This window comes from Poecilia reticulata, chromosome 1 (assembly GCF_904066995.2).
Source record: "Poecilia reticulata chromosome 1, P_reticulata-male-v2, whole genome shotgun sequence".
Lineage (NCBI taxonomy): Eukaryota > Metazoa > Chordata > Actinopteri > Cyprinodontiformes > Poeciliidae > Poecilia > Poecilia reticulata.
In genome coordinates, this window is record NC_088830.1 from 12,527,266 (window position 1) to 12,550,935 (window position 23,670).

The following is a 23,670-nucleotide window of genomic DNA, read 5'->3' on the forward strand; positions in this document are numbered from 1 at the left end:
TAAATCTTAAGTATCATAAAACATCTCAAAGTTCATTTCTACATTCTCAAAGAATTATTACTTTCAAAGAATTACATCACAGACTCAGATTCGAGCTTGAAAGATGTCACTGAAATGTTAATACATTTAAATTTTCTCATTGCCTACAAACCACAATGTGGCCTCGTGACGACTCCTTCCCCAGACGGTGCCGTGGTGAGCTGAGGTCTAATCGCCTTTTTGAGTTTCTGTTGCGATACTTTTTTTTTGTTTGTTTTTTTTTTATTGCTTGCTTCAAACGCTTTCTTACTTTTGTCTAATTTTTGAGTGAAGTTCAGAGTTTTGATTTTCCTCCTCTATTTTCTTTGAGAGCGTTCTGTCTTTATGTTCAGCTCTGCTCCTGATTCATAGTGAGGAAATCATCAAGCCATGCAGCGAACTGAACCAGAACCTCGGGTGCTTTGGGGTGATGTTGGTGAACTCATTGGCCCAGTGTGGCTTTCCACAGAGGTAGATGATGAGAAAGTTGGACATGTCTTTATCCGCCATCTGACGCTCCAATCGGTTTGCAGGAAGACCAGCAAACCGATTGAAACCGATCAGCAGACGTTGCTCTGCAACAGAACTTTCTAATCAGACAAAGTTCTGACCTGGTTTTAGAACAAATCTTGAAGAGATTTTACCGTCAGCTGAGCTGAAACACTGCGAGACTGATTCTGGACCAGTTGATCAAAAAGTGGCTTTTGATAACAACATTTTTGTTTCCTCTGCTCAATGGTTTCTGAACTTAGAGTTATGAGCCAAGAAATCTCTTTCCTTGAACACCTGAAGCCTGTAACGCTTGGATAAAAGCTAAGCGTTTAATTATTTTGGACAATGATTTTCTGACATCTAACATTCCCTGTTTCCTCTCCTGTCAGCGCTCTTGAGGTTTTGTTTGTTTTGTGTTTCTTTACTTAATTTAACTATTATGAAAAAAATCTTAGTATGACTATTCATAAAATAATTCTTTATTGCATGTTTACAATGGTAAATGGTAAAAAAAATTATAATCTCAGAAATATTCAGAATTTATTTTGCCTCATTTAGTAAAAATAAATCAAATGGAGAGCGAAGTAATAAGTACTAAAACTCATCAAGATGTTGCTACAACAATTTCATTTGCTTTGAATTTTGATAGAATGTTTCTAATATTATGCTAAATTAAGAAATCTGCAAGCCCAGAGTGAGTATTACGTTTCACAGTCTGATCACAGTTTGATTGCTTTTACCCTGAAAGTGTTTATTCGTCAGCGACGAATTCCACATGAGTGCTTTTGTTTCTCCATCCTATTTAGTAAAAGTGAAGAACTTAAGCCGCCGAATGTTTAACTTCTGACACCCGCCGACCAGCGAAAGAAGATTACCCAGAGAAGATATCTCTCATGCGGAGCAGCGGGATAATCTGGGAACTTGAGGGGAGAAACATCCTGTTTGACCACCAGCAGCTCGTTTTTCCATTTCTGTCTCTGGGAGGAAGAAACGGAAAAAACAGCAGTTAGCAGAAGTGGGCTCGGATCAGATTAATCAGGACGGTCTCCTGCAGTCAGAACTGACACGAGGCTGTCCTCGGATCCCAGCTGAGGGGAGGGCGACGGGGAGGGTTGTTATCAGAAGTTGGGCAGATGCATGTGGCGCTCAGTTTCCTGTTGACGAGCAAGTGGAAGTGGCATGCTGCACACATTTGCACATGTGCACGTGGCTGCACGCGCGCACGCATCAACACCCAGTGGCACACGCACACATAGACACTGTAGGCACCCCCCGCCCCCCCCTTGATGTGCCCCTGAGCCTGACAGTCTGGACATGGGAGATATCAGAGAGTGGGAGAGGCATGAAAACCCAGCGTCTGAGTCAGATCTGGGTATAGCTGTGAAAGTGCATTTGTAGGTGACAAAATGGCGATGTCAGAGCAGCTCGAGTCCGAAGGAGGTAAGGTTTTGTTTGTTTTTTTTCCCTTCCTTATTCTCGTAGTCCTTCTCGTTCCTGATTTGTAAGCAAAAAACACCAGAAAAACATCAGATGGATTTAACTTTAGTTTGTCTTATCAACTAGAGCAGTAGAGGAAAAAAAAAAGAAAGTTCAGCCCATTCCAGCACGGTTATTTGATTATTCCTGGTTATTCAGCACCAACTTGTGCCAGCTTTAATCACTTCACAGACATGGATTTATGGCTTTAGGTGTGACTGTGCAGCTGGAAGTGTAGCTGGTGAAATGAAGGTTAGGCGTCAGCGTGTGCGTGTGTGTGTGTGTGTGTGTGTGTGTGCGCGTGCCTCGCTGCTTGGGGTGCTGGCTGAAGATAAGGCCGACCCTATGCCTGAGAGCGAAAGAGACGGTGTGCGTAAGCCCTTCAAGCCTTATCCCGGCACACCTCCCACCCCCACCTCCTCTCCATCACTCCGCTGCACACACGTCCACACACATCCACACGCAGCGGGGATTAACCCCGTCATGTACCATTTCAATGGGGACGCTTTTGGAGACACACACACACTCGCACAGACTCACACAGGATTAACTCTTGTGTGTCCATTTCCATGGGTTTCTTAGCCGCTCTCCGGTTGTGTCGGTGTGGACTGCTCGAGTTTCCATGGTGACAGGGGCCAGTGAATGTAAGATAGGCAAATCCACATAAGTCACCCGCAACAGACACTCCGAGCTACTATTGACTACAGCTCCCCTGGTGCTAGACTCACAAAGATGCTGCCAACGGACTGACAGGAGGCTTGTGAGCTGTGAAGCGCTCATGAAACAGGCTTACTTTGGTCAGAAGCAACAAACATAAAGTCAGTTGGAGCTTCTGCTGCTGCTGGTCGGGTGAGAGACGAGGCTTCGAGCAGATTATCCTCTGTAAATGAGTAACACCGAAACTTATTATATATTCGTTTCATACACGAGAGACTGCAAAGGTAGAATTGCATACTGTGCTCAGGTCAAATATAACCTGTTTTTTTAAGGTTAGGTAAGGTTTGCTTGTCTCTACTGGAACAGAACAATTATTTTAGCGCTACAAAATAAAATGTACACACATCCACACCTGTACATGTTATTTTTAAATGTTTAATACATGGTTTGATTTTTAATTTGCACCTGCTATTCTGGAAAAAAAACAACAAGAGACTAGGGCCTTTTGCCTTTTTCTAATATAAAATGCACATGGATCAGTTTTTACCAAAAATTTTATATTGATAAGTTAAAACACCAGCATCTTGTTTGCAGGCGTGCTCTAACATTAGTTTATTTGACGCTGAAAATATTTATGTCCTCATTACAAAAATTACAATCATATACTGCTAGTGTCAAAACTTTTGCCACGTGGGTCAAGATCTTCATGAGGAAGGTACTTGTGCACCAAAAAATGTCAAATGTTTGTGTTGATTAAAAGGCAAACATTTTATTACTTTGTTTTATTAATTAAAAATAAAACATGCTAAAATTTAATGGAACTTTTTTTTTTTTAAAAGAAGGGGTCTCATAGATTTGACAAACAACTAGATCCAAAATAAAGAGGGTCTGGCACAATTCCCTTATCAAAACTAAGTCATCTGGTCTCCAAAGGGTTGAGGATAAATTGTTTTCCGTTTCTTCGACTAGTGAAAATGTACTGTGTATGCTGCAAAACAGGTTTCAATGTGATTTATCCACAGGCAATGTTAGCGTCTTTGCTAACGACTCCTTAAAATAAACGAAACTAAAACAGAACAAAAGAGAAATCTGGAGAGCAAAATTATAAAAATGAGTTAAACCAGCAGCTATAAAAACATCTGTGAGCAGAACAAATGCCTTTTTGTTTGTTCATTCTTGAACCACATTTTTTATTTTCTTTTTAAGAACCAGATTTACGCAACTGTAACTCATTGCTGCATTAGTCGATTAAAGCAGTGGTCATCCTAGATGTGTCATCGCCTGAAAGTGATTGTTCAGCATTATTTATAACCACGCTTATTCAGTTGGACAACACAAGTGGTAAAAGCCAGACCACACAGAGACGCTCTCCACAGAGATTTAATTGCATGCTCAGTATGAATGATTGCAGCAAATTTAACGCTTGCGCTGACTGTCGCCGGTGTGAGCGACAGTCAACGCAGCATGCTCGTCCACGAGAAGTGATAGCTGCAAGTCAATGACTCAGTGCAGCCTACAGGGTTTCCTTTAGAGAAAAGAACAACTTTTTAACCAATTTGAATAACAATTGGTTATAACAATTGTTTGATAGATAGGATCAATTGGAAAAGGTGCTTGGCTTGGAATATGTCAGGTTGGAATTAATTTTCTTTTTCATTACTGCAAAAGAGCCTTGAGACGACGTGCTGTGAACTGGCGCTTTATAAATAAACTGAATTTAATTGAATTAGTAAATGGATAAAAAAAAATAAAAATCTGATTCCAGCAGCTTCTTCCAGTATTCAGCCAAAAGAGGAAAATTATTTGGTCAGTAAAAGCAATGAGATCTTTTAAAACATGAAATGAATCATCATCAGTTTTCTGTTTTAAACCATGGCTCTATATAATCTTTTATAATATAATCTTTTAAAGTTGTTGTCTTTTGCTTAAGTTTTATTTTTAGTCCGGTCTCCATAGCTAAGTATTTTCTTTATTAAGCCACCTGGCTCTCGTCTATTAATTTATGCAAGAATGTTACGAAAGCGCAACTGATGAGTCAGTTTTACAATTTTTTTTCAGCACTTTTTATGTTTTTATTTTAACAAAAATCTGTCTTTTTTTCTGTTTTTTGTTTGCATTCACAAAGAATGTCAAAGATGGAACAGAAGACAGACATTAATTACGTTAATTGTAGTTTTGATGATTCTCGAGCAGCTGTTGCCCAAAAGCTCTGCTAAGGTCTGTATTATGTTACGTTGCGTTACGTTATGTTACGTCTATGGAAGTCAGAAAGGAAAAAAGCTGCTGAAAAAATGTGACACCTGACCTGGAAACTGATGCATCAATTATTTGTCAGAACCTCATCAGAAAGAGTCTCAGGAGGACAGTGACCTAATTATGCAACAATTAGATGTAAAACCTTTAGCAACCCTGTCATATGGGCTGAAGAACACGAGTCTGATTCTAATTATTGTTAATGTGTATAAAATAGTGAGCAGTGTATAAAACATGGTGGAGGATGTGTCGTGGTATAAGGACGACTTACACGTTTTTCGATAGAAAATAAATGCAGAGAGAAATGTTTGATTATTTATCCTGCATATTGAAACATCTTAATGATGAAAGACATTTTACAAAGGAATCAAAGAATTCAAACATTTCTTTTAAGTTCTACTTCAGAAAATCTAAGAGGAAAGTTCCCTTAAGCCAGAAATCTCTCACCAACTCCAGCTTTAAAATCCCATACAAACAGCTGCATTAAAAGGCTGTTTATTTATACCACTAGTAGCTTGTATTTGTCAGTCTTAAAGCTATACAACCTATAATAGTGCAGATGAAGGGGCCAAAGGCTCATACGACAATTAGCAAATTCCCATTTGTTTACAGAGTTTCATCAGGAACATGGTTGGTGTTATTCCTAGATCTAACTCCCAACTTCTAAGGTAAATTAAACTAAATATCTTAAGCTGGAGCTAAACATTTTTGAAGCAGTGTGGACCTAACCTGGCTATTGCCTTTTTATGCAAATTCACTTGATTTTCATCTGCCTTCACTGCTCTGTCTGAATTTTCTCCCATTGACTTGGATTTCCCTGGTAGAATTTCAAGCGGGCCGATCAGCGAACAGAAGGTGAAGTTGTGAACAATAACGTTGATTTTCTTTAGAATTGAATTCTGCCTGTAGTTTTTGCAATGGCAACGGAGGAAGTAGTGAACAAAGCCATTCAGTCCTTGTTGACCATGTTTCTAAATATTGAATTAACTTTGACAGATGACAGTGACAGATGGCTGTTTACAGCTCAGGTTTCATAGCAGCTTTCATTACGTTTTACATGTGTCACTTACTAATATTAGCAATCGGGTAAAATTTAAAACTTCAACAGACTCCACACCTCCAGCAAAAAAAAATCATTGATCACCAGACAAGTGTCCAGACCCTCTGAACAAAGTGAAGAGTAGAATAAGGGGCTGGTTTTTACCAGGCTAGTGTAGATCACACCGACAGGAAAAATAGACCCAAAACAAAATAAATTATTCAGGGTTCTCCTTCAGAAAAAAGCCATCTGTGTAAAAAAGAAAAAAAAAAAAATTAAAATTACTTTTTTGAAAAATTATATTTAAAGGCTATCTGCTAACAGTGTAACCAAAGCAGTACCTGTGTCGGCACAAAGTTGAGCTTGTTTTCTATGTGGCTTCCCTTCATCACTGGTCCTGTTTGGAGCATCCACTGGCAGGATCTTAAGCTGTAGTCATGGAAAGTGTCTGGTTTGCAAACTTGAGGTTCTCATCTTTGCTTATTGCAGATGTTTTGGTTCTGATGGCTTCCTCAGGCCATGTGTCCTTCAGTTTTTAATGTATAGGTGTCTTAGCTAACAGAGCAGAGGCTGGAATGAGAGTCAGTTCCTCTAAATCGGAGTCCGTGGTTCTTTATAAATTATGGGCTGCTTCATCCTGCCTCAAGTATCTTGCCGATTTGTTCACGAGCGACACATGATGAAATTGGGAATGGATAGATGGACCGAGACCTCGTCTGTTGTAACACTGCAGCTCTCTGTTCTGTAGCGGTGAAGAGAGAGCTAAGGCAAAGGGCAAAGCTGTTGAGTTACCAGTCCTAAAATGGTTCATGACCGAAAGACTGAGAAGCAGCAGGGACGAGTTAACTCTGTGGCGTGGCAGGGCCCAGCCTTAAGAGATCTACCTTTCATTTCTATACCATTCACAGATCATCCTGTATTCAACAACTGGTAGCAGACAGCAGAAGTGTACTCCTACTATATAAAATACTAAATACATACATTGGCCACATATCTGTTACTTTTTTTTTTAAAGTGTACAGAACATTTCACAACTATTACACCCTCTCTCTCTTCAACCATGCATATGCTTGTAAATATGAAGGTGATTTCAGCATCTAGCCTTAAGCTCTTTCTGTCTGGTGGCAAAACTGGGATATGTGGCTGACGGTGTTACTCTGTGCGCCTCTTCTTGCGCATCCAAAGAAATGAGTAGAAGTAGTCCAGATATCTGATCAGGATGCCACCTGGAAGTTTTCTTGGTGCACCAACATGAAGCAGACCCCAGGGCAGCCCCAGAGCTCACTGTAGGGACTTTATACCAGGAAAAGCAGAGGGATTACCCAGAATGAGATGGAGAGTGTTGCTGAGGAGAGGGATGTCCAGGCTTTCCTGCTGGAATCTCACTCTTGTGAATGGATCTAGGTGAGCAGAAGACAATGCATGAACGAACGTAAGGCCTTCCAATACGCTGCGTGTTTTCTTCTATAGGTCCTTTTACAAACCTGTTGGATACAGAAATGTATCCAACATGCATTGATCCAATGCATTGAATCTGTAAAGATTAGGGGGCACAAAAATGTCGAAAATTGTTGGCTATAGTCTGACCCTACTTGTTCTTTTTATATTTCAACCTTGGCCATATGGGTGGGATCTCGCTGGCTGTGATCTGAATATCTGATTATAAATTGAGGCGATTTAAGCCGATTTAGAAGCCTGTGGGATTCTCCTTTTGGCTTAGCATCTTTGTGTGTGTGTGTGTGTGTGTGTGTGTGTGTGTGTGTGTGTGTGTGTGTGTGTGTGTGTGTGTGTGTGTGTGTGTGTGTGTGTGTGTGTGTGTCTGCAGTCTGAGCAGAAACTTGCAGAGAGAAAACTTACCCTGTTGATGGATCTGGCTTGTCCACCTTGGAAACAGTTCAGTGTACAAACTTTAAAACGCAATTAATTCAAACCGCTTCGGTCTCATACCTTCCGTGAAAGTTTAGAAGATCTTAATCTTCTTCAGAGTGATCGTGTTGCTGCATCAGCAGTGCTTGCATCACACTGAATGAGCCCACTGTGTACGGCCAGGGCTCTCCAGCTGTCCCAGTTCGGCTGTTAGGAGCATGCTGATGTGCACTAATTAGGCAAACATGAAAACCACTTTGCAGTCAACATGATCTTTGTTTCCACGCAAATTTCCAGTCAGCTGCATTAGGCCAATTCTCATCTGTGTCAGTTAGGAGGAAGAGATGGGATGCAGGGAGGAGGAAGGGGAAAAATGCTTACCAGACAACCTTTATGTGCAGTTGTGCATTAAAGGGGGAGGTGGTGGTGGTGGTGGACAAGGAGGAGAAGAAGAAGAAGAAGAAGAGGAAGGAAAAAAAACGGGGGGAGAGGGTGGCTGACTGTGCTGGGCAGAGAAGAGAGGAGCAAATGCATTGCAGACGGAAAGGAGGAGGGCCTACAGCTATTGTTCATGTCCTCCCGTGAACAAAGGGCTCATCGGGGTCCGTATGTAAACCCACAGCAGGCTCCAGTCCACGGACAAGGCCTCATGCGGGACAAAACATAAAACTACCGACTCCCGCAATTTCGGCCTTATTCCGCTGTTGTCTCTCGTTTTGAGGAGATTTTTTTTTTATTGATCCTGTTGGGAAAGGACGTATTGTTGTGTGGGTACGTTGCGTCCTGCGGGCCTATCCGTTTTTACGCACGGAGCGTACACACGGTCTATCATCACGGATCTGTAAACATCAATTTTCTGATTGGACTTCTTCGCAGGTAAAAGGTCACTTTTCCACCGAAAGACAGTTTTTCTATTGTGAAACGCGACTCCTAATGCAATTAAATATGATTAACGAGCACTCGCGTTGGAAATGTATCGCTATTTAATAGGAGATTTGCCGTAGAGAAGGAATATAACGTCAAGGCGTTAGCCAAAAGGCTATCTGCTAACGGCTAAACTAGCCTGCCCGTCAAAGGCCTGCGAAGCAGTGTTGTAGTTGTGAAAGGTGTCAGGGTTATTTCTCTTCTATACCTGGGTGTTTAAGCGAACCTTACATTTGGTAGAAAATATATAGGTTTCATGTTTTACTGCAGACATTCCCAGTTTTCTTGCATGTAGGTCTTGTAGCGTAGCTTAGCTGGTGGCTACGTGCTAACATAATGCGATGGCTGCCTTTATAATTGCCTTTGTAACCAATTCTTGTAACTTTACAGTGAAATATTTCAGCAGCGTGAAGTTGAAACATGCATTACAGATGCATAAAGTGTAACAAAAAGAAATATAAAAGTGTATGACTTGGGTAGTTTGCTTGGTTTCTCCTAAATAGCGCTAATAGAAACCACAGTGGCGGTCTGTGACGAAACCAATCCAAGAAAAATAAAAAGTGAGTGATTGTAGTTATTCTGGTGACAGGAGATCAATGCTATTAAATTCGAACTGTTTAAGGCTTCAACGCCTCTTTCGGGATGGGGTTTAGGTTGAAGTTTGACTACATAGTTTATGTAAAACACATGGACATGTACAGTATGTGTACATAAACCGTATGTAATGTGTTGTTTGCTTGTAAAAGAGAGAGGAGCATGATTCCCAGTGGAGGAAGTGGAGTCCAGCTGATGCGATTGTGACTGACTGTCATTAACCGCTAACAGGAGAGGAGAGGAGCTAATGGAGCTTTCAACAACTAATGGACACATAACCATTGATTATTTATTTATTTCTTTATCTGGCGGTGCATCCAGCCTATAGCGTGGTGTTGCAATCCAAACTGCTTGTTGTTCCTTAAAGAGCAGACAGCTTCAGATGAGTGAGTGTTTTATTGCTTTTCTTCCCAGCTGAAGATGGGGAAACCTGTTTTAAAAGGCCTATTTGTTTACCTTTAGGTTTCTAACTTTTCCCACAGGCTGTCTGCAGTCTACAACACACATAGCGGGCATACTTGACTGTCATTACTCCTTCTTTAGATTCATGGGATTTTTATCTTTAAGTGACAAACCTGAATGAATAGTTTAATGGAAAACTGATACACCTCCTTTTAAACAACTCTTGAGAGTTTTACTGCTAACGTAAACTAGGAAAGAAGTGTTTTTTTGTTTTTGTTTAATTTGTTGTATGTACTTGAATTTCACATTAGTATCTTATTTTTTTTTTTTACAATTACATTGGTGCAGCTGTAGAAAAAGTATCAGTCGGTCAGATTTCCTATAATCGGATGTGATTGGTGTTTAGCAGATCAGATGCCAGAAAAATCTGCCAGTTTTTTTCCCCCCCTTTCTCAAGGGGTATTTATTCAGTTATTTGTATTGTAGATGTACATTTAAACCGAGTATTGCTACCAGTAGTTGGTTATTTCCATAAGGTTTGTGTAGTGATTAAAAAATCCTTTTCTTTTTTTATTAGGTTTTCATTTTTCTTCCAACTCTATAACATGATGAAAAAATACGAGCTGGGCTGTTAAAGTAGATTCAAAAGTGCATCACCTGTTGGTTGAGTTCTTGGTTTTTATGAATACCAAAAAAAAATAAATAAAAATCCTGGTCAGAACTGATTGAGGGGAAAGTTGGCCATTTTGTATTTCAATTGATTGATGTATGTCTGTTCAATAGTAACAGGACAGGGGGACATTAAGGAGGAGGGGCCTCACCATGGTGACGGTGGGGTCATGACACCTACGCCGCTATGCCTGGATGGTCTTTATGACGGAGCTGGGCAGTTATTGTAAAAGAAAAAAAAGGATGGGAACTGTTTGTGTCTGGGAGAGACATCGGTCTGTTTTATGAGTGTTCGTGTCGAGGACATGTGGTCTGCTGGTATTTTTATATTTAGAGGTGTTTTCATGGAGATTAGATGGTGGCGAGGCGGAGGATTGGTTAATGTGCGAGGAAGGAGGATGCTCCTTCGCCGTCTTTGTGTCACTAAAACGGACACGTCGGGCTGACGTCCACATGTGTTGCTCCCCCAGATGAGCCCCATTAATCAACTTGTACTGAAGACATTGTTGCACCAAAGACTTGTGGAACAATTTATCTTTTGTCTCCGAGCTTTGGGCGTTACTGTTCCACGTATTCTCTGCCGTAGTCTGTCTAGTTCCCTTTTTATTGTCACAGATATTTATGTTTTTCCTCTCTTGTGTGTCTCCATGTCATCCAGGCTGTTCCTCCAAGTCATTCAAGCTGTACTCCCCCAAGGAGCCCCCCAACGGTAGCACTTTCCCCCCTTTCCACCCCGGCACCATGCTGGACAGAGACGTGGGGTGAGTTTCCTGCCCTTTTGTGCGTTTTAAACATCTAGTGCTGGTGTTTGTAGCTTTGTGAACCGTATTGTATTTATAAAGAGAGTACAACAGGGATTTAATCATGTAGCACTCGTATTTGTCTGATGTACATTAATCTGTAGTTTCTGGTTTAGAAATTTTGTGACCTTTCTCATCATCACCATTTTTGTGTAAATGTCTGGTTTGTGTTAATATTTATATAGAATGATAAAGAAAGGTGGGTCAGGTGTATAATTGTTTTATACACCTAGAGCTGAAGTCTTGGTGCAGCTCTAGTCATTTAGCTGGTGGGCTGATCACTCAACACCTGGAGCAACAACTTAAGTCAAACTGCAAATTAAATGGTGTTCAGAAAGTAGTCTAAATTTATTGGACTGTGGAACATAATATCTGGCGTTTCTTTATTTAAAAAGGAAGCTTTCAAAGTATTTGTGCCGTTTGTTGTGTTTATGATGACCCATCAAAAATGATCCACATTGTAATGACAGAAAAAAAGCTTCTAAACTTTAATTTGTTTGGGACATTTATATCAGTTGTTGTTATAGATGCTATAAAACTGTAGAAACTGAGTATAGAAGATATTTAATGTAAATAGTAATAAAAGAACAGCTATTTTTCTTCAATTTGGTGAAAAATGAAATGACTATGAACCTGAAGTAAAAGCAGTTTTTCTGCCGGATGAAGAAAAACGTTTCTTTAATATTGTGGATGTATCGTGTCGAAACCCATTTTCTGCTTCATGTTTCTTTTTTAATAAAACACAGGTTAAGATAATTGAGAAGTGCTGTTCATTATATTTTCTTTGAATTCTGCTCGTATACTTTCTGGTGAAGATGAACAAGCATGTAGAAGAAGCTAAAGTTTAATGAAACAATCTTCTTGTTTTCCAGTCCCACTCCGATGTATCCGCCCTCATACATGGAGCCAGGAATAGGGTAAGGCAACACTGTTTCCTTTTCCCTTCAGCTAGTCTTAATGTGGTGTGTTAATGTGCTTTACAGCAGCTGTCAACTCCTCCCCTTTAAATTAAGATTTAGTCCGAGAAACGCTTGAACGTACAAGTGCTGTATTCTCATCCCTTCTTTCTTATTCATCTTGTGTTTTTGTGCTGTAACTCAGGAGGCACACACCATATGGTAACCAAACAGACTACAGAATATTTGAGCTCAACAAGCGGCTACAGAACTGGACAGAGGTTTGTGTCCAACTGGATGCACAAACGCATGCCTGGAAATGGACACAAAAACAGTTGTGGTAATTCTCGTGTGCTGTGTTTTTCTTCAAATTATCCACTAGGAGTGCGACAACCTGTGGTGGGATGCTTTTACTACAGAATTCTTTGAAGATGATGCCATGTTGACCATTACTTTCTGTCTGGAAGACGGTCCCAAGCGTTACAGTGAGTAACGAGCATTACTTGAGTTTTAGTCTGCTAATGAGCCCCTATTGTTGACCCTTAACATTTTTCAGCGACAACCTTTAGTTATCCACAATGACTACAGATTCAATTATATATTCATGATGATCTATGCAATTATAGATCATCATGGTACATGTCACACTGCGTGAGAGCATTAACCTCTGTTCTGCTACAATGTGGAGTGTAAAATACAGAGTTGCAAGTCTACTAATAACAGCAGACATAGAGCTCAGCAGAGAATGCAACCACCGTTGTTGACGTACGTCTTATTACAGGAGGAGGTGTTCTGGGAAATGTCCAGAGCAAAGACAATAAGATGTTTGTCACAGTAGCATTCACAATGTACATTTCTTTGAGATTTGTACATTTTTTTTCTTGATATTTGACCTCTGTCTGTTATTAGGCGTGAGCCGCTATGCGATTCTGACAGTATGACAACGTGAATATTGCGATACCAGTATATGTATACAAAAAAAATTGTTAGAATAAAAATGGGACTACTAGTTCACATGATCTAGAATCAACCACCTCTATAAAATTAAGAAAACACTAGCATGATTAAAAACAAAAAACAGCCCCTTCTTCTGCACTTTGTTCAGAACAAAGAGATCTGGACTCTTTGCTATTTGAGAAACGATTACATCTGGGAGGCTGGTGATTTGATTTGACCAAATCGCCAGCATTTGGCTGTAACGCATGTAACTCGCTAGCTACGCTATGAAGCTTACCGGAAATTTGCTAGGAAAACGCAGACCTGAATGCTTTTTCTTTGATTTTTGTGGTCTTCTGGTAAAACGGATACTCTGATAGGAGGTGTGTGGTACTTAGTTTCCACACCATTGCTTTCTGTGTTTAATTCCATTTTCTTTTTCCAAACAACCAAATTACTGTTTCTTGAGGGTAAAAAAATGTAGTGGCGTTTTTTTGTCCGGCTGACCAGCAGCGTCAATTCAGTAGTTTTAAAACCTTGATAGATCTGGATGCTCAGTTGCTTTCAGCTCTGTTGGACCGACTAACCAGAGGTCACTGGTTACAAATTTCAAATATTTTCTGGTGGTTCTTTCACAGCAACTTTTTTTTTTATGGATAAAGGCCATAAATCGCACAGTGCGAGTCCGGCTTCAGAGGCCAAACACACCAAACCAGCCACTGGTTCTTTGGAACATCTTAACAGCGCGGCGTTAAATTCCTCTCCTCGTGGGTCAGCCTCCTGCACGCTGAAGAGATAATGCAAGCATTTCAAGCAGTTGTGTTGGAGCAGAGATTTATCTGCAGCGTGTTACTGACCAGCATGTCTGCGAATGTTGCCTTTTTGAGTTGCTATGGCAAATAACGCACCGCCTCGAGATCTACGATCTTACCTGATTTACTTCGTTCCCTCTGTCTAGTGTTAGAAAGGAGTCTGTTTTAAATGAGACTTAAACAGCAAAAACAAACAAAAATGAAATGCTGTGTGTGAAATTCATTTTCTATACTTAAACATATCCCGAGTTTTGAGTGTCTGTCTTTCTTTAGAGGCACAGTGGTTGGTAGTGATGATACGATTCCAGTCAGAAATGGCACAACCTTTCTAATGGTGTTTGTCATCAATAGTTTCTTGAAATCCTCCTATTAAACCCAGTTTTCCTTCCTTTCAACTTCTTCAAAGCAAATAACCCATTCAACAACAATTGAACCAACTAAGGAGAAACGCATTACCTTGACTCAGGATCAACTGCATCTCTATGAAATTCTGAAAAAGCACCACTCGGTTAATTTCTTTTCTTGCAGTTTTCTGATTTATCGTTTTTAGCCCGAGTGAGCACTGCACTGCCTTTCATCTCCAAAGTGTGACGCCTTTTATGTTGCTGTAAAAATAAAGCAAAAAGAGTGTCTAGACTTTTTGTTAAATGAGTTCAAAGTACTCGCGACGAGCCGCAGATTTATTTCTGGTCATCTTGCAATACGTCCTGAAATTTTATAACTTCAGCTGTTCAACAATAAGCTATGCAGTATCTCAATAAAACAAACAAAAGTTGTCAAATTTTCTAACCTTTTTGGAGGCTTTTATATTTTCTTGGTCTATATATATGTAATATATATATATATCTTTTTGGTCATTCTCATGGCGTGTCGCCTGTGTGTAGTGTGTAGTTCAATATAGAGGAAAAAAAAGACTTAAGAAAGAGGAGTTTTTAGTTTTATCGAACATTTTTTCATTTTGCGAAGTTTTAATTTGTATCTTTTTTTTTCTTTTTTTTTTTTTGGAAAGACCTCATTACTGTATAATCTATTCTCCACTAATCTGGAACAAACTTCCAGAAAACTACAATTCTGCTGAAACCGAGTCCATTTAAATCGAGGTTAAAAACCGGTTCAGAGTTGCTTTGATTCTGGAACATTGATCATGTATTTGATGTATATTTGCTTGGTGATTTTGATTATGGCATTTGACAAAATGTTTATTGCTTAACAATTGACTGTTTGATGTTTTTATGGTGTAAGGTACTTTGAACTGCCTTGTTGTTCCCATATTGACACAAACAAACTTGACTTAAATTTCACCAATTTTTTTTTTTATTGTGTTTGTGGACTAAATTTCTGCCATTCTAGAATAATTCCCCAGTGGCCAATATTTATTTTTATTCATTTATTTTTTGTGTGAACTTTCCAGTTTGTTACAGCTCTGTTTGTTTAATACAGTCTATTTGAGGAGACGCCATAGGAGCCTTTTCTGCTCTTTGTCAATTAATTGCATTAGAGCGTTAAACAAACTGTTGCATAACAGCATCATTTAGACCAGCGCCTCAAATTGGACCTGCAAATATTAGTTTTTGCTGTTGTCTGGTCAACAGATGAGCCAAGAATGTTTTTCACATCTGTTTCTTTTTGTTTGTTTGTTTGTTTTGTTTTCTCTCTCCAGCGATTGGTCGGACGTTAATTCCAAGGTACTTCCGTAGTATATTTGAGGGCGGGGCCACAGAGCTCTACTATGTGCTGAAACATCCCAAGGAATCCTTCCACAATAACTTTGTTTCCCTTGACTGTGATCAGTGCACTATGGTCACTCAAAACGGAAAGCCCATGTTCACACAGGTACGTCGGTAACGTTTTGTCATGAGAGAGACTTCCTCCTTCACGGCCTCGCAGGCTGAATCCGTCCTCTGAACCTCTGCAGGTGTGTGTAGAGGGCCGCTTGTACCTGGAGTTCATGTTTGACGACATGATGCGGATAAAGACATGGCACTTCAGCATCAGACAGCACCGTGAACTCATCCCCCGCAGTATACTGGCCATGCACGTAAGTGAGGGACTGGGTTATACATGGATACGTACAATGGGCATAGTTTAAAGTCGTTTTTTTTTTTAATCTCGTTCCAGGCCCAAGACCCACAGATGCTTGACCAGCTGTCCAAAAACATAACAAGATGTGGCCTGTCAAACTCCACCCTCAACTACCTCCGGGTAAGGGGAGCCAGAGCACTGTTTTTGTTTGTTTTCCGTTCAATTCACACCACGAAGCTGACTTTTATAGATGAAAATATCAGCAGGTTAATGCTGCAAAATCCTGTGTTTTCTGGATGCACTCTATAAAATAAAGAGCTTCAATAATTGGGAACAGCTCTCCCCCAGAAAGCACAAAGTAGCAAGATAACAAAGTATTTGTGTTTACCTCCATTTGTTTTGGTGTGTCCTCTTATAAAAAACAAAATACAGCCGTTCTTTTATTCCAAATTATACATTATACAGTTTGCTCTTTTAATAATCAGTGTTGTGTGTTGATTGTAGGGCTTATTTCAGTTATCTACCAACTATTGTGACGATTAATCTGATAAAAATTGGAGATTTTTCATTTAAGGCTTTTTTTTCTTTTCTTTTTTTTTTACAATATTAGAAATGCATTTAAATATGCAAATTAACAAGTAACTTGTTTTTTAAATTAGAAAAATATTTTATTGCATAAATGCAATGACATTTGTAGCAAAGCATTTATCTGCAACTAAAATAATACTTCTAGCAAGACAAAGTCAGCCATTTCTGCTTGATTTAGCATCAGTACAGTATTGGGATAATCTGTTTATTTTTTGGATCAACTGATTATTGAACGGGAAAAAAATAATTTGAGCTGGGCGAAGCTAAAATTTGAGACATTTTTTCCCCTTAAAAACCAAAATGTGTAAAAAAAAAATTTGTACAGTTTTGGCTTAATTACAGAAAGTTCTTTCATCAGTTGGTCTTTTTTGAGTCTGTATGCTCAAATGATTCATCAGTTACTAAATTAGTTAACAATAATTTCAATAATCATTAGTCCAATTAATCGTTCCAGGCTGTTGATTGTTGGTGTCTTCAGAATGAGCATCTTTGTTACGTTCTCGATTTGAAATGACAGATTTCTAGAGCAAACCTGTTCCTGTTGGGATGTTCTTACTGGTTTAATGATGATGTAAAGCTCAGTTTAGTTTTTTTGGTTTACGATCAACAGTTTCGTCTTCACCAGCACGTGATTCTGAGTTTATAAGTTTCAGCAGTTTCAGAGAGCCGCAGCACACAGAGCGAAGCAGGAAGTTTTTAAGTGTAGTTTTCTGAAGGTGTACGTTGTTCTGATGAACTCCTGCTGGGTGCTTCTTTGTGAGGCTGTCTTGACGCTTACCTTGCAGCTTTTTGTTAAAGAACAGAAGCTCAGTCTGTGTGTGAAGTCGGGTTACTGCGACTGTGTGTGAGTCCTGCTGTCAGTGAGGAGAGGCTGCAGCGGCAGAAATACAGACATTCAGCTGGATTGTTGTTTTAAAAAATATTACCACTGCGCATTAAATAAAGCTGTGGATCATGGAAAAATCCTTAAAGCTATTATGGAATTACTTCCTTCAAAATAAATAGGTAGTTTTCCATTACCAAAGACTCATCAGTATGCAACTAAATGGCAGAGTTGCATTTTGGCTTTTATATAAATAATGAAAACATTAGTGGATAATAAATTAATACAGCTCTTATGTGTACCAGGAAAGCTACATATAGAGCAAAAGAGTTAAATAGCTAAAAAAAAAACTGTTCTGAATTGGTATTAAAGTTGAAGTGCTACACATGGTGGCAGGAGAAGTTTGATGAGGAAAATGGCCTTTAGAGGTCTGCAAAGTTGAATAAGATGTGCTGCTTGACATTGATGTAGGAAGAATCCTGGCAGAAACTTTTGAGCATATTGAAGCTGCTACTAGTCTTAAGTCAGATTACTTTAGCTATAGCAATATCTTTAGTTTGTTCTGAACCTTTCAACTAAAGCAGCAACATGATGAGTTCCTTTAGCTTCCTGCTACATTTTCCTTTAGATCAATGTTTGATGAATCCTTCAGACTAGAATCTGGGCTTCATGTTGGATTTAATGATATGCTAATGCTTCCCGCTTCCATGTTTTTTTAGCCTATTAAAATGTAAAGATCATGTCAGTATCTTAATGAATAACATACAGAATAAATACATCGGACAAAATCATAAATAATACACTTAAATACAAATCATATAATTTGTGGCATGGAAATCTTAAACCCTTTAAACTTATATTTTGAATGTTTAATAATGAATGAAATCACCTCTTTCTTCTGTTAATTGGTTCAATCTTATAAATGTGATATTTTCTGAATATAGTTATTTTTAATGCATAAGGAGGGCTTCATGTTAACATGTTTTTCATTCTTTCACTTTATAATCTTTTCCCTAATCAAATGGGAATCAAGTCGTTGTTTAAACTGAATACGTGGCGTAGAGGAAATGCCTAATTTAGCTGGTAAGAAGCAAACTCATGGAATTGTTTTGTAGGTAAATTGTTTATTCAGACACACAGATTTTGTATAATTGTTTTTGACGATAATATTTAAAGCATTTTCAGAGTTTCTCTTTGTACGGTGCAGTTTCATTGCAGGAGTCTTATTGAAAAATTGGATTGTTTAAAAATATGAATTTGATTAATTTATTCTGCAGCTCAATAATAATAAGTTTAAACTCTCTGTTTCAATAAGAAACATGTCTGTTTGTATTAAACATTGCATCACCCTTGGCCAACCTGTTGCTTTCTGTTCCCCCCTGCAGCTGTGTGTTATTCTGGAGCCCATGCAGGAGCTGATGTCCAGACACAAGACATACAGTCTCAGCCCCAGAGACTGCCTCAAGACCTGCCTCTTCCAGAAATGGCAGAGGATGGTGGCGCCGCCTGGTAAGCTGGACGGACCGTGCAGATTCATAAAATCAGCCCGACGTCTGCGTAACCGTCTCTCTCTCTCTGTCTCGACAGCCGAGCCGTCGAGACAGGCCCCCAACAAGAGGCGGAAGCGTAAGATGTCAGGCGGCAGCACCATCAGCGGCGGAGGTGGGGCCAACAACAACAACAACAACAAAAAGAAGAGCCCCGGCAGCGGCTTCCCTCTGTCCAGCCAAGTTCCGGTTAGTACATTGTTGCCATCTAGTGTCGGCGCTTGGTTACTACAGGTTTTTAAAAACTTACTCATTTAGAGAGAGGGGGGGAAAAAAACAGACAAGGCCTGCACAATATCATTGTGGAATACAGCAATGGTGATATTGATTTGCACTTAAGCCCTATTTCCTCTACTCTCTTCTTGTTATTTTCCCCATCATCACAATGTTCTCATCACTCTGTGAGGTCTGACGTCTCGGACGGTAAAATCTATATGCGTCTGTAAATCTATATGCTGAATGGGTCTGTATTAAACCCATTCAGCTCTAAAAACGTATTATTAGGACGCAAAGCCTAAGACGGTGACGGTGCTTGAAATCCTTGAAAATGCTTGAATTTTAGCTAGCCGTTCCCAAGGTTTAGAAAGTGATTAATATTCAAACTGCACAGTTTAGGAATAAAGTGCAATCTAACGTTTGATTAAAGGTCTAAACATTATCTATAGTTGAAACAAGATAGATACTGAAAAGACAATAAAATTTTTTTCTCTCTGTCCGAAGTTGAATCAGACCAAACTTACTTAGATTTACCCAAATTATTTATTTTTGCCAACGGTCAGGAAACTTGGTGAGAAGATTTTTTAAGATATTTTTTTCTAGCTTTTTTGGTGTATAGCATGTGTTGAGCTCTTAAAAAAATTCAAACACCACCTTGAATTTATTCTGGGTTTGTAGTTTCAATTTGAATTGCAAAAATTCAAAAGGGCACAAAGGAAAGCTCAAATCTCGCCGCTAACAAAGCCCTGTGTGTCGTGACCGCAGGACGTGATGGTGGTGGGAGAGCCCACCCTGATGGGCGGGGAGTTCGGCGACGAGGACGAGCGTCTGATCACGAGGCTGGAGAACACGCAGTTCGACGCGGCCAATGGCATCGACGACGAGGACAGCTTCAACAACTCTCCGGCGCTGGGCTCCAACTCGCCCTGGAACAACAAGGCCCCTTCCAGCCAGGAGAGCAAGAGCGACAACCCCACCTCGCAGGCATCCCAGTAGAGCCCTGGGGCGGGACCCCCCATAACCTCTATACAGACCCCTCTGTCAGCCCTCCCACCCTACCTCTATAGCCATGACTGCAGCCAAATTGGTCCATAGTCTGATTTGCAAACCAAACACAGCTGTAGCGCTCAGATTCACACCGCAGGTAGCCTGAAGGAGCTCCGTCTGTCCTCTGACTGAGCCAGAGAAATGTTTAGGCACTGTGTCCCAGCACTGTTTCTCTCTCTCTTTCTCTCTCTCCATCTCTTTCTCTCTCCTCCTCCAACTTTTTACACAAAACGCCCCCGTCTGCTGTTGCTCGTTTTCATTTCCGGATGGGGATAGGGGTTGACACGACCGAGAAGTAGCAGGAATTAATTCCACACAAGAACCAAGTACACTAACCTATCGCAGACCGAACGCTCGCTTGCACGGAGGGGTGGGTGGGCGGGGCCAGTGGGGGCGGGGCTTCACGGCGGTGGCGAGTCGCTACCCGTCATCTAAACACGACTCCGGATCGTGGCCTGCTCTGCCGATGCATAAGCCACCCTGCGTGTGTGTGTGTGTGAGCGAAAGTGAGTGTGTGCGAAGAAAAAACCTGAAGTGTTTATCTGTGGCTTTGCTGAAGCAGACGGGTCAGAACCGAGCGTCGGTTTTCAGAACTAACACACTAGTATGAAGGCTATTTTGAGGCACTAGGGCAATAACACACATGTATATTCTGACCCATGCAAACACACGTAATAGTAAAGGTCATGATTGAAGGATTCTGAGTGCCCCCAGTGCCCCAACCATCTCTGATTAGACTACAGTGACTGCAGTCTTTCAAATGGAAAGCATTTACAACACACACAAACACACACACAGCTACACATTTTAAGAGTTTTTATACAGTATATATATTTCCCTAGAATGTTTTTTTTTTTTTTTTATTTGTATTCAACGCCTTCATTTCAATTACTTTTATTTTTAATTTTCTACCAATACTGAAAAGCTACAGACCAAGGAGCAACGCAGGACTTTTATCCTCCTCGCCCCCCTCAAAAATATATTGTGTTTTTTTTTGTTTTGTTTTTATCTTTTATGTTTATAAAAGAGAAATAATTTAGTGTGGATGTTTTTATTTTGTCTTTTTGTTGTTTTTTTTGGGGACTTTTGTGTATTTGTGCTTGTATATTTAAGGTAGTAGCAAAGTTCTGTCTGACTGTAATAAAATGTATTCTTACTTAGATTTACCTAAAGCCATCCCGATCTAATGTAAAGAAACAAAAATAGGAAAAAGGAGAAAAAACTCTCATGAACCTGTTCCCTCCTCCCCCTGCTGTCTTTCCTCCTTCCTCTTTTTTTTAAAAATAAAACTTGTGTAAATTAAATTACAAACCCCTGGGGGTACAATGGCACCATGGAAAGATGATTTTACTTAGTTTTTTTTTTTTCTATTTATTTTTAAAAATTCACGCTTGTATTTTTGATTAATCACAGCATCCCTGACAACTTTTCTGTATCTCATCTTGATGTCGACGTGAATGTGCTCAATGGCTTTTAGTTTCCCTGTAACCTTCCTGTTTCATCACTGGCTAAGAAACAATCTTTTGTTTTTGATCTTTTTTTTTTTTTTTCTTAATGAGTTTTATGTTAAAATTCTCTTATTTGTACAGTCTTGTTTATAACCAGCAGTGTCGCTAGCCATTTTAACATTAAGTACAGTCTGCATATTTTGGTAACAGTGCTGAGTCTGTAAAGTCCAATAGAGATCAGCTCTGTTACTGGTTTGTACATTTGTTTTTAGGGGGGGAATTGATTCCAGCTGCATTTCTGATTGATTTTGAATGGTGACTTGTACCTTCTCCAAACCCTGTAGAGAAATCTTTGTTTGATATATATTTTTTTTGATTTGCTTAGTTTCTGCCCTTAATAATTAATGTATGGTACCAATAAAAAGATACATTTTCACTTTAAAACTGGTGGATGAGGGATTTTTATAAACAACATAGATGCTGGACCCATAGTAACATAAGGATCATATTGTTTGAGGTTTGACTTTTATCGGTCATGCTAACTTTTAATTAGTAATTTGTTTCCTGTTTAAGTATTGGGGTAAGAGGGCAGCTCATTTGTCACTGCTACCCTTAAAAATGGGAAAGGGAAGCAAACATGATTCGGATAAGGCAGATATGTTGATTTTTTTTATAAGTGAGGCAGAAGCTAAAAGGTTTCTCACCTAACATAACCGCACTATAAACAGATGTGTTTTAAAACAACGAAGTGAGATGGATGACGAAAGAGAAAAATTGTCAGAAAACTGCATTAAATAGCAAGACTTAATAGTGATTTATTCTGTTGCGTTGGTATACTTCCTTAGCAAAGGTGGCGATAAAATTGGAAGAAACTGGGCATTTTATTTGAACAGTCACAGTAGGATTTTGACTCTTGCTACTGAGAGTAGCACAACCAGGTTCTAGCTGTAGAGGCCAGATTGGTTTATTTTTCTCAATAAAATATATATTTTTTTGTCTTTAATTGCAATTTATCTGACAATCTAAAACAAAAAAGTGCAACAGAAAAGTTTTTTTTTTTTTACTGCACTCAGGATATTTTTTTGAAAATGTTTTGAATTTTTCCAAGCATGAATGAATATGAACCCAGTTCCAAGTATAATGTAGCTGTGCAGGATCACACTCCCTATTTAATATACAGTAACAACACAACATACTATTGTTTTTTTGTTTTTTTTGTTTTTTTAAACAATTCTGTACCAATGCTAGCTGTCAAAGCTCCTCATCAATCCAGTTAGCTTCAGGTTGCACCTGTCAATCAACGCCTCCTTCAGTCCTCAAACAAATAAAAGGTAAGCTGAGAAGACTCAACCAGCAGATTAAAGCTGATGTTGTTCAGGCTCCTCATCATGATGCCCCCTGGGCATTAGTAATTTTTGGTATGGGCCATATGGACAGTTGCCCAGGGTGGCATTAGAAAGAGGGCAACAGATAAAACAAGTGAAAGAACCTGAAAGAGTTTCACACCAGTGCAGTCGATGGGGAGTCGGCACCCTCTGCTTGCTGCGGAGAACATTGAGATTGTAGTTTGTGCCACTCCAGAATTTGAGATCAAGTCCTGCATTTTAACTGGTTGGAGGAGGAGGAGCAGAAAAAGGAGCTGAAGAGAATCAACAGGGGGAGAATCTCTTAAGTTTCCTCCCTGGTTCTGTTTTTCCCACAACCCTGTCTTCGAAAAGCAAAACACAATGGATGGATGGCGTTAACTCCTGGAGACGAAGATAGCAGAAACTCTTTAAAATTGCTGATCAAATGTCACCAACCAGACCACAAAGGGAGATCATTCAGAGCATTCTGCAAAGAAGGAAGGGCAAAACCAAAACCAGAACTATCAGTCAAACAGAAGGGCAAAATAAACAGAAAGGAAAATCACATCAACCATTCCTAACAGCAGCTCCACTTCGTTTCTCTAGAGAACCTGAACATTACACCTGCAGTATATCCAAAATAGTTTTTCTTTATCTAAGTGTTTTAGTTCCTTTCTCCCTAAACTCCATAGCCAGGCATCGAGGGGACGCTGGTGTCCTCTAAAGATGACACCACAGTTATTGATCACCCGGCAAAACAATGATAAGGTTTCATGGGGAGAGGAAGTCAACAATCTTG

General features: G+C 39.6%; 1 protein-coding gene across 4 annotated transcripts in view; it reads left to right on the plus strand.

Moving 5' to 3' along the window:
- The window catches only part of ldb1b (LIM-domain binding 1b), a 31,715-nt gene extending 9,746 nt beyond the window's left edge, over window positions 1-21,969 (plus strand). Inside the window, exons 1-11 of one of the 4 annotated variants that reach the window (XM_008410145.3) lie at window positions 1,832-1,950; window positions 11,049-11,151; window positions 12,063-12,107; window positions 12,292-12,367; window positions 12,469-12,571; window positions 15,495-15,667; window positions 15,750-15,872; window positions 15,953-16,036; window positions 18,653-18,776; window positions 18,855-19,003; window positions 19,796-21,969. In XM_008410145.3, the coding sequence (XP_008408367.1) occupies window positions 1,917-1,950; window positions 11,049-11,151; window positions 12,063-12,107; window positions 12,292-12,367; window positions 12,469-12,571; window positions 15,495-15,667; window positions 15,750-15,872; window positions 15,953-16,036; window positions 18,653-18,776; window positions 18,855-19,003; window positions 19,796-20,026 (1,245 nt within the window). In that variant the 5' untranslated portion in view covers window positions 1,832-1,916 and the 3' untranslated portion in view covers window positions 20,027-21,969. Of the gene's footprint in view, window positions 1-1,826; window positions 1,951-8,254; window positions 8,678-11,048; window positions 11,152-12,062; window positions 12,108-12,291; window positions 12,368-12,468; window positions 12,572-15,494; window positions 15,668-15,749; window positions 15,873-15,952; window positions 16,037-18,652; window positions 19,004-19,795 lie in introns of those variants that run through there. The other 3 variants (XM_008410131.3, XM_008410154.3, XM_008410139.3) reach the window with 3 other exon arrangements.
- The last annotated feature ends 1,701 nt before the right edge of the window (window positions 21,970-23,670 follow it).